This window comes from Sarcophilus harrisii, chromosome 3, assembly GCF_902635505.1.
Source record: "Sarcophilus harrisii chromosome 3, mSarHar1.11, whole genome shotgun sequence".
Classification (NCBI taxonomy): Eukaryota; Metazoa; Chordata; class Mammalia; order Dasyuromorphia; family Dasyuridae; genus Sarcophilus; species Sarcophilus harrisii.
Window position 1 is genome coordinate 68578176 of NC_045428.1, and position 12101 is coordinate 68590276.

The window sequence follows — 12101 nt, forward strand, 5'->3', positions numbered from 1 at the left end:
TGCATAAAACTGGCCCTGTAGCCAGGAAGTTCAAAACCAGACCCAGACACTTATTAGTTGTATGAACTCCGACAAGTCACATAACTTGTTTGTTCATCTTCCTTAACTGTAAAATGGAGATCATAATAAAATCTATATTACAGGGTGTTGTGAGAATCAAATGAGAAAATATTTGCAAAATGGAACGTTTAGCACACAGTACATACTTAATTCATGCTTATTCCTTTTTCCTTCTGTTTTGACTGAACTGTTGCAACATCACTCTAAATGAAATCTTAACTTCCACTTCTCCACTTTACAATAAATTCCTTTCATAACTGTGTATGTATGTATGTGTGTGAATATATATATATATATATATATATACACACACATACATACATACACTGTTAACTATCGTCTCTGGGCTAAAATATAGATAATTACATAATTACATATAGCCCTTAAATTCCTTTCAGTTTAACTCCAGTCTATATTTCCATTGTTATTGTACTTTACTATCTTTCATACACTCTGTCTTTCAACCCAACTGACATTCTTTTTGTTCCCCAAACTTAGGATTCAATTGTTCCCTTCAAACCGTTGCATGGAGTATAAAATTTCTCCTCACCACCTTTTCTTAGAATCTTTAGCTTCCTTCAGTTGTATGTGTTGTATTTGTAACTAGATAAAGTAAATTATTCACTCACCTTTGGCAATTCACAAGCCCTGGGTTCAAAACGTATACAACTGATGATTATTATCCCAAAGAAAGTTTACTGCCCAGGTGTAAAGTAACTGTCAATTGTTAGGATTATTTTTTGGGGGATGGTAAAATTTTCTTGTTAATCCTTTAAAATAAAAGTTCTTTTATTATCTAATTACAATTACCCAAAGTTAAATTAATTTTCTATTGTTTTAATGATTGCTAATGATTTTTTAAAAAGAGTTCATTTTACAAATACTCCTTATTGGTCAATAATATGTTCATAAACTTATGTTTTGTAACCCATTATATCTTTGTCAATGTTTTACATACTAATACTGACTTTTAAAATTAAGGTATTTCAACATACATATTATTTCACATGTAGAAAAAATTGATTTTACTCTGAAATCTTTTAAAGTGTTTTTCATAATAGAAATAAACATAGTTATACGACCTCTAACTGAAAATCTTAACACAAATCTCTAATGTAAATCATCATTTTGTTATGAAATGTGAGTTTTCTTATTTATTTATATAGATTTTTATTGAAAAGAATTTGCATAATACTAAAAATATTCTAGGTATTTAAGGCAGATATGAAAAATTAATGTCACTTAAAGAAGGCAATCTTCCGGTCAAGTATTAATTAATTAGCTTTTTATATGAGAATGGATGAAAAAAAGTGATATGCATTATTCTTACAATAGTTACTTTGTGAGGGGGGAAAACACTTGGAATGACAAATCTCCAGTCAACAAGAAATTAATACAAAAAATGCTTAAGTGCCTACATTCTGGGACTTTTAGGTTTTAGCCTATTTTCTGTAAATGAACAAAAGTTTCATAATCTCATCCTCAAAAAAACTGTAATATGTAAAATGATGTTTTTTTTGAAAATCATTTCATTTACAAGTTTTTTTTTAGTTTATAGCTTTAAAACCAAAATCCACAAATAAGCTATTAATAATAATCTATTTTTAGAATATAGAATTTTGGGGTAACATTGAATTACATTCCTCATTTTCTAGATGAAGAAACTTGGATTACAGGAAGTTTAGTGATTTGCACCCTTCAAACCAATGCCTACTAGCAGAGCCAAGACTCAGACACATTTCTTCTTATTCTAATTCTAATGTTTGTATTGAACCATATTGTCTCCCATAATAAAAAATTTTCAGTCATAAAGTAAAACCTGGATTACAAATACATATTCACTGCAAATTGCATACAATTTCATAAAATACAATATAACAAATATACAGCTGAAAAAGACAATGAAAGACAAACTGGTAATCACTAAATTGAATAACTTGAGAATAATAGTCTCATACATTTACTATGAAAACAAATTAGAAGATGAGAAAGAGAAATAAAGAGAAATTAAAGAGAAGAAAATGTAGTGTTATAATGTTTTTGCTTAGTTGGGTCATATAACAGATTTGGTACATAAATTTTTCATACATTTGACTCAATTTGTCACCAAATAATGTTTAATGCACATAAAATTTTACTCCTATTTATATATTTCTATGTAAGTTTCAAATAGACAGAAGCTTTTTAAATGTTACCAATATTTCCCATTTGTCTGGATTGCTGATACTTTCTTTGATATTATATAGACTATTTATAGATATGAAAATTTCTTATATGTAGTAATTTTCAAAATTACTGTGTATGAAATTTACCTACATTAAAATCTAAATGGAAAAAAGGGACAGTAAGAGTATGTGGACTTTGTGGTCATATGCCATGGAACATAAGAAAACATCTTTCAGTCTAGAAACAGTTTCTTGTATTGGCTAAAGAATAAAATGCTGGATCAATGGAATAGATTTGGTGCAAATCGCATTAAAGTAAATGGCCATAGTAAACTAGTATATGACAAAACCAAAGACTCAAGCTTTTGAAACATACAAAAAAACTCATTATCTGACAAAAACTTCTGGGAAAACTAGAAAAGAGTTTGGTAGAAATTAAATATAAACTAAAATCTCTCACTGCATACCAAAATGTCAAAATGGGTATACGATTTTCAATAAAGGTTGATATAATAAGCAAATTAAGAGAGCATAGAATAATTTATCTGTAGGATTTATGAATAAGGGAAACATTTAGGACTAGATCAGAGAAAATTACAAAATGTAAAATAGGTCATTGTTGATTATATATTTTTTAAATTCACAAAAAAACAATTAGAAGGAAGGCAAAACCTTGGGGGGGGAGAGGGGGATCTTACAAGTTCCTCTGATAAAGACAATTTCTCAAATATATAGAGAGAGAACTGAATAAAATTTAGAAAAATACAAGTCATCCCCTATGACCAAGCAATACCACAATTAGGTTCATATCCCAAAGATATCTCAAAAAGTGCAATGGGTGTATTTGTACAAAAATATTTATGATACTTATTTGTGGTGGCTAAGAATTGGAAATGAAAGAGATGGCTCTAAATCGGGGAATCGCTACATAAGATGTGGTATATGCTTTTAATGGAATATTATTGTGCTATGGGACATGATGGACAGGGTGATTTCAGAAAACCTGGAAAGACATATGTGAATGATATAAAGTGAGGCGAACAGAACCAAGAAAACTTATACACAGTAATACCAATATTGTTCAGTGAGGAACTGAGAATGACTAAGCTATTCTCAACAATACAATGCTCTAGGACTATACCAAAAGACTAATGATAAACCATACTATCTGTCTCCAAAGAAAGAACTGATATTGTTTGAAAACAGACTGAAGTGTGCTAATTTTTTTTTGCTTTATTTCAATTTTTGTTTTATTCAAGTCTTCTTGTACAAAATGACCACTAGTGAATTAGTAAAATAGTGAAATATTAGTGAAATGTTTTACTTATTTGTGCACGTACAACCTACTTCTGATTGCTTGTTGTCTGTCTTACAGAGGTGGGAAGGAACGTAAAGAATTTAGAACTCAAAACTTTAAATAAAAATGTTTAAAAATGTAAAACAGTAAAAATAGAAAAGTTTCTATTTTATCTTGGGGGTAGTAGGGAGCCATTGAAGTTTAATGAGTCAGGAAGAAGCATGATGAGATCATCTAGTCTGGAAGTTTCCATAAAGCTGAAAAAGCACCTATGACTGTGATGATCTACACTGGTAGATAAAATCTCATCACATTTTGCATCTGTATCATGCTGAATACTCATCCCCAGTGTTCATATTAAATCATGAGACATAGCAATACTTGGTTTTGTTAGGATTGACATTTGCCCAAGCATTAACCAGGGACTGCACACTCTTAAGTGAGCAAAGATCAGTAATTACAAGTAGTTTCTATGTTCATCCTGCTCTGTTATATTACATGAGAAAATATAAGATAGAAGTCAGTAGGTTGTTGAATATTTAACATGGTATAGAACTAACCGACTAAGAAAGCCCTGATTAACTGGCTTGGTGCTCTTCTTTCAGAATGTGCATGTCAAGTTCCATAGCCTGGCTACTTAGGTTTCATGGGAAGTGTTCCATCCCAGTAAAGCAAGGTTTTCTGTGGATCATTTCATTACTCTATGACAATCTATGCACAAGTGGCAAAAAGAAAATTGCATTGCATATTTATGAAATATATCATTGGCAAAGGTGAGCAGAGCAAGAAGTCAGAATGAAAAGAGAAGGGTGGGCATCTAGACCCCCACTGGTGACCCCAGCACCCATAAAAAGGTTTAAAAATACAGACAAGAATGAGATGTTGAGTAAATCACATGTGGAAGATCAATGGGAGGAGGAGTACAAGTATTGAACGTAATGAAGACATACCAAGATTGTAGTTTGTATAAATAGAAGGAAAACTCACACGAGTGAAACATTGGAAATCACATTGCATTACAAGTTAATGTTTCTCCAATTTCAGGAACACATTTCAATGTGTATTCTCCCAGAGTCCCTTGTGTTAAATTCTAGTTTTAACATTTTTGGGGATAAAGTTTTCTATTTTTATTTCTCTCATAACATCTAACAAAACACTTTTCATGCAACAAATGCTGGATCAATATTTTTAATAAATGAATCAATCAATAAAGAAAGAAACAGTCATACTCAAAAGTGAAGTCTTCCCATTAGCCTGACAAAGATATACAGAAATTAGACCATCTATAATCTTCTAAGAAACAGGTCCAAGGATCCACTTAGCACTCCACACTCAATTCCCTTACTTGCTTGCCCATTAGTTACACATACCATTTGTGGGGAGTGGGGGCAGGGGGCAGGGAAACACTAACTGTAATCCTGACATCTGCATATATATCAAATAATTAACTTACCATTCTAGCATCCCAAATAGACAGAGATTTGTCTGCAGAACCGGTGAGAAGAGTGTTGGAGAAAGGAAAAAATTCAATGCTGTTGACTGAGTCTGTGTGACCACGTAATGTATATCTGCACCTTTCACTGTAGATGAAAAACAAAAAAAGAGTGGGAAAGGTAAGAGCAAAAGTAAAATGGAAAATATTGAAAGGATTTTCCCTAAATATGAGAATTAAAAACAAAACAAAACAAAATCAAAATAAGAGGAAATATGAAAAAGAATGTAATAGCATTACATTAAAAAATAGGTTTTCACCCCAAAATCACACCTGCATTTTTTTCTATTTATTCTTTTTAAAACAAATTTTGTAATAAGTAGCCATTATTGCTAATCAATCAGAAGTTAAGGAGAGGAAAAGGAGATCTTATATTTTCCAAAGATTTTTCTAGGTTATTTCCCCTAAACCAACCTGATAGATAACTTATATAGAAAATCACTAACCATGAAGTCCTGTAGTCATTTTGTGCCTTTTGGAAATTTATTTAAGGGATCTTTTTAGCTTAACGAAAACCAGTCAATTTATCAGTAACAACAGATGTTACTTCTTTGTTTTTTTTTCTAATTTTTAGTTTTAAGGCATGCTTTAGAAGAAAAGGTGGTTAGGAAAAAGGTGACAAAGCATCCATAAGTCATTGCTTCTCTCTTTTATAGTCTTCTAATGCTAAATATAAAGATTTTCTTTTCATCTTCTCCTAAGCATACCCAGGAATCCTACAAAAAGAGCTCATGTGCAAGATTTTGGTGAAGAGGTACACTAATGGACTAGAATATGTCACTTCAAATGTGACTCTACAGAGATGCTGGAAAATTTTGTGAAAAATGTTCAAATTAAGAATAAATGATTGCAGGGAAAACCAACTAAAACTTCATGAAAGAGAAAAGATTGAAGGTTGGCCTTGAAAGATGAGTAGGCATTGGATATTTTGGGAAGGGGCAGTATGAAAGGGAAGGAAAAGATCAGCCCATTCATATCCAAACACTTCTGGGAAGTTAGGACGGGTCAAGGATCACATTACATCATTAGTTCATACTTTAGACAAAGCTCTGTTTTAGGGAATGGAAAAAGAAAGAATACTGATTTGAGATATGTTTCACCTTGTCTGTTTTTATTGGGATAATGTCTACACTGAACACTGTCATGTAATCTTAAATCATCTTCTGAAAGAGTTCCCAAAATGAAAATTTCTAAAAATATTATAGCTAATTTCCAGAGCTTTGAGCTCAAGGAGAAAATACTGTAAGCAATTTTTTAAAAATCTATTCAAATATCCTAGATCCACAGTCAGATTTAGCAGCCTTTATATTAAAGTATTGGTGGACTTGGAATAGGATGTTCTGGTGGAAAGGGAAACTAGAATTACAAGCAAGAATCACCTACCCAACAAAATTGAGTATAAATCTTTCCAGGGGAAAATCGATATTCAATGAAATAAAGGACTTTCAAACATTCCTGATGAAAAGGCTAGAGCTGAATAGAAAATTTGACTTTCAAATACAAAATGAAAAATCAAAGAAGTATAAACAGGAAATGGAAATCATAAGGAATTCTATAGGGTTAAACTGTTTATATTTCTATATGGGAAAATTATATTTACAACTCCCCAAAACTTTCTATTTAGGTAATTAGAACTATACTTAAACAGAAAGCATAGGAGTGAGTTGAATGTGAAAGTATCATTATCTAAAAAATATTAAGGGATGAGAAAGAAGAATGTACTGAGAGAAGAAGAAAGGGAGAGGCAGAATGGAATTAATTCTCTGACATGAAAGAGGCATAAAGAGATTTTACATTAATGGGGAATGATAGGGGAACACAATTATATTACTCTAATCAAGATTGTTTCAAAGGAATAATATATACACTCACTTGGATGCACAATTCTATCTTAACATATAGGAAATAGGAAAAAATATAAGAGAAGAGAGAAATGCCAATAGAGATAAGGGTAGTTTGGGGGAGATAAAAGAAGCAAAACAGTTTTGAAAATGGACACGGTAAAAGGAGAGTGGGAGAGCAGATTAACATGAAGAAAATAGGATAATTTTTATATTGGGTTTTTCTAATAAAGAGTTCATTTCTTAAACATATAGAAAACTGAATTGAATTTATAGAAATGAGTCAGTCCTCAATTGATAAATGGTCAAAGGATATGAACATGTAGTTTTCAAAGCAAATAATTAAAGCCATCTGCAGTTATAAAAAATCCCCTAAATCACTATTGATGAAAGAAAAGAAAATTAAAACAACTGAGCTACCACCTTATACTTGTCAGATTTTAAAATATGATAGAAAAGGAAAATAATAAATGTTAGAGATGATATGGGAAAACTAAAATACTAATGTATCACTAGTGAAGTTGTATTCAACTGTATGCAACCATTCTGAAAGGCAATTTGGAAATATGCCAAAAGAACTATAAAATCATCCATTCCCTTTGACCAATCATTACTATTACTAGGTCTAGATCTCCAAAAGATAAAAAGAAAAAGGGAAATGACCTATGTATATAGAAATATTGAAAGCAGTTCTTTTGGTGGTGGCAAAAAAGTGGAAATTGAAGGGGGATGTCCATCAATTGAGGAATGGCTGAACAAGTTTTTGTATATAGTTGTGATGGTTTACTATTGTTCTTTAAGAAATGATGAGCAGGATGCTCTCAGAAAAACCATGAAAATAACTAATATAAAATGAGCTGAACCAAGAGGATAATGTACACAGTAATGGCAACATTATATGATGGTCTACTATGAACTGCCTACTTATTCTCAGCAATACAATGATCCAAGATAATTTTGAAGAACGTATTATGAAAGGTGCTGTCGATCTCCAGAGAGAACTGGTAGAATTTAAATGCAGGTCAATTGCTTTAGTTTCTTTATTTTTCTTGGGGATTTTGTCTCTGTTTTCTTTTACAGAATGACTTATATGGGAATTTACTTTGCATGACTACACAAGTATAATGTATGTCAGATTGCTTGCCTTCTAAATGAAAAAGAAGAAGGGAAAGAGGAAGAGAGTTTGGAATGCAAAATTTAAGGAAAGGCAATGTTAAAAACATTTTTTTTCATGTAATTGGGAAAATTAACATTTTAAAGTGTAAAGATGGTATGTGAGGAAGATTATTTCAAATGTCATGAACTTGAAGTACCATTAAAGAACAAAATGGAAATGTCAGTGTTGACATAAAACTCAATAAGAAAGGCAGCTGGTTTACTAAATGATTTACCTCTATTATCTCATTTGGTCCCTATATCAAGCCACTGAGGAAGATACTATGATACTGTTATTATTCCCATTTTACAGATGAGGAAAACTAAGACTAAGAAAGGCTAAATGAGGATAATCCAATTAATAAATATCTGAGGCAGAATTAGAAATCAGTATTTCCTAACTATATTCTATTCATTCCACCATTTTGTTGCCTGAGATAAAAAGGATAGAAACATAAATTTAACATTGAACTGGACAGAGGTATGAGCTGAAGCCACAGAAGTCAAGAAGAGATTTACAATGTATAAAGAGAAAAAAAGAACCTAGGGCAGAACCTTGAGGTATCGCTTATATTGTAAGTGCTGGATAGAGGTATAGAAAGACAAAACAAACAAAAATTCCATCCAACCCTACTAAATAATCATAAGCTCATAGAATCATAGATGTAGATTTGGAAAGGACCACAATGGTCACAGTATTCAACACTTTCACATTACAGATGTAGTAATTATGGCTCATAAAGGATCTATGATTTGACAGTCTTAAAGGTAGTTATTAGCAGAGATAAGATTTGAACCTAGGTATAAAAATTTAATATCAAAACAAATTAATGTTCATATACAACATAAACAATCAAGTACTAAGTATCTATTCTTAATGGTTATCACTTTTGTACATATGAAAAATATTCTTTATATTTTATATAGAGAGAATTGATACTGATGTTGTTGCCCTCCATTCTCAAAGAGCACCAAAATGATATCCCTGTGTTAAAGTCAAATTAGTGTATACAACTGTGGCTGATCAGACCACTAGGAGCTCTGAGTGCTCTGCCACAAGTTGTTCACAAATAGTCCCTATGAGCATTTGGATAGCTTCTCTAATTTTGGGCGTCTCATATTTCTTCTGAGCTAATTCAATTCTACTTTGCCCATAGAATACAGCATCATTCCTGATGAGGGCACGCCATCCATGCTGGGCGGTCCTGTGCCAGCATCTCCCATGTCATACAACCAATTGTAAAATACTTAAGAGAGACCTTGAAAGTGTCCTTGTATTGCTTTTGCTGACCACCTTGTGAATGCTTAATCTGTGTGAGCTCTTCATAAATAGTCTTTTTGGCAAGTGTACATTTGTCATTCAAACAATATAGCTGGCTCAATGGAGTTTCATTCTCTGCAGTAAAGCTGGAATGCTTGGCAGTTTAGTTTGAGAAAGGCCCTGTTGTCTGGTATTATATCCTGTAGCTGATCTTCTGATTCTTTCTAAGATAATTCAAATGGAAGCGATTGAGTTTCCTGGCATGGAGCTAGTAGATTGTCCAGGTTTCATAGGCATATAACAATGAGGCCAACTTTCAGTTTGGTAGTCAGTCTAAAATCTTTTCTCTCCCATATTTTCTTTCAGAGTCTCCCAAACACTGAGTTAAGTCTTATCTGTGACATATTGAGTATTTGTTGGTTTTCATTAAAACTGAAGCAATTTTAAGGGATGTTCATTTTGCTAGTAAGTTACAAATATCTTACTGAGAAATTAAAATTTATGAAGTTTTCAAAAGACAAGAGGGAGAATGTGTCTTCATTTACCTTAAGGGAAGAGAACACTACACAGAAGGGGGAAAAAGTACATTTGTCATGAATCACTGGCTTAAGGTATAGGGGCATCCCAGGCAGACAGACTGCAAGAACAGGCTTGGGAGAGATTAATTAGCTGCCAGAGCAGGAAGGCCCATTCAGAATTCCTTCACAAGGTGAAAATGGACTAACGTGATGGACCATGACAGCACTGGAAGGGAAGGGAATGATTTGCACATTTCTATCAAAAACATAAACACTGAAGCCAGATGCAATTTTCTCTGTTTCCCTTTCTGCGGTCAACCTATTGTGCAGTGATGAGCAGGTTCATGAGCCATTTTCCTCTCTCTTAACTTACCTCCTGTATTATCCTTCATCTCACCCTCTTTCCTTCTTCTCTTTCTCTACCCCCAGCTTTAATTTATTCCTCTGGTAGCTGAGTGATTGCTATTTCTTCGAACCTCCAACTGCCCATAAAACAATGTTGTCTGCTTTCCTAGATGAGATACACTTTCATTTAAAGTCTATTTCTTGTACATTAGCTTTCTGTGGGAGAAGAGAATTTTATCTAAATGCCCCACCTTTATGAAAAATTAGCTGGTAGTATGAGGCAGAAAGTTTTTGTTTAATTTTAATAAGAGGGTTAATGTTTAGTTATTAAATTATATTTTTAACATCCCGGGTTTGTACCAGTATTCATTTGTACCAAAATGGTGACTTAAGTAAAATTAAGATTACTGGAGTCTTACATGATCTTAGACCTTTTACAATAAGGTTATAGAGTAGCAAGGGAGGATAATGAATATTAAAAGAAATCCCTAAGGACAAATGTTGACTCCAACTCTTTAAAAAAGCTTTCGCAAATATTTAATTAAGAATCCAAAATAAAAATTTCTATGGAGAACTTAAATTTGAAAATCAAACTTGAAAGTAAGTAAAATTTTTCCCAATACATATATTGCACTTTACAATGGATAATATTAGTGAGACCACAAAGAATCAGGCAATAATGAAACAAATGAACAACAATGAAACAATAGCACCTAACACATAGGGTCATTATGAGAATCACATCAGATAATATATTTAAAATATTTTGTAAATCTTAAAGCACTAGATAAATGGTAGCTATTATTGTTGATACTGAAAATATTTCCTCTAGATGGTTGAGGTATTACTGTGATAATGCTCACACTTCAAGAAATGTTTAAATTCTGGCCAATATAATCTCATTTAAAAACCTAGAAATATATATATATATATATACACACTCACACACACACACCACACACACACACACACACACACACACACACACATATATATATATATATATTTCAGAACTGTTTCCACGTATAAAAGTTAATTATTTTAAAGATTCTCATGCTTAAAGAAATATCTGGAAAACAAACGAATCTGTAAAAAAGCATTCTATATTCTTCTGAGTCCCAGTCCACCATAGATAGCTGCCTATTAGCCAGATATAGCTAGATATTCCGTAGGCATTTTTAGCTCAATATGTTCAAAATGAAGCTAATTTTTCCCTCTAAGCACATATGCCCTTGTTTCTACCATACTTCCAGTCACAAGGGCTTGCAATCTTGGGAGTTATCCAGAGTACTCATTCACCTTCCACCTATCCAATCAGTTGGCAAATCTTGTCACTTCTACCTCCATGATATCTCTCTCACTTATCCTCATCTCTCCATTCTCAAGGCTACCATTCTAGTCCAGCCCCTTAGTCTCCATCTATCCCCTAAATGAGTGATATTGATTTCAGACAAAAACTGGAGCTGCAACTTGAGTCAATATGTAGCAACATGAGGATCCTTGATGTTATATATTGACTTATTTACATTCTATTGTATCTTTATTTCTTTGGTTAAAAAATTCCAAATTCCACATACTTGGAAGGGCTGATGATATTTCCCTAGATCATGACAATAATTGACTCCTTGATTTCCTTGAATAAGTCTCTCCCCTCTTAAATCCACTCCCACCCAGCTGGAAGTAGGATGTTCCCACAGCTCAGGGTTGACAATTCCCTCTCCTCAGTATACTTCACTCTGAGCTCTTGAATCAAATACTAACTTTTCTGTTTGGCATGTAAAGGCTTTCATAACCTGACTCCAACCTATCTTTCCTGGTTTATTATACATGACTAACTTTCCTATATTCTAAGGTATGGAGGTATGGCCAGTCAAGCTTTCTTACCATCAATTATGCCTTCGCACAAGATGGATGTCATCTTGGAATAACAGTAATATTATCTAAAATATGCATAGTGTATTAAAAGT

At 32.6% G+C, this 12101-nt stretch overlaps 1 protein-coding gene across 4 annotated transcripts in view; it reads right to left on the minus strand.

Annotated features, from left to right (window-relative positions):
• SPAG16 (sperm associated antigen 16) overlaps window positions 1–12101 on the minus strand; it is a 1146423-nt gene that overhangs the window by 454039 nt on the left and 680283 nt on the right. For all 4 annotated transcript variants that reach the window (XM_031958103.1, XM_031958102.1, XM_031958104.1 and 1 more), the window contains exon 13: window positions 4976–5102. In XM_031958103.1, coding sequence (XP_031813963.1) covers window positions 4976–5102 — 127 coding nt within the window. The remainder of the gene's footprint in view (window positions 1–4975; window positions 5103–12101) is intronic.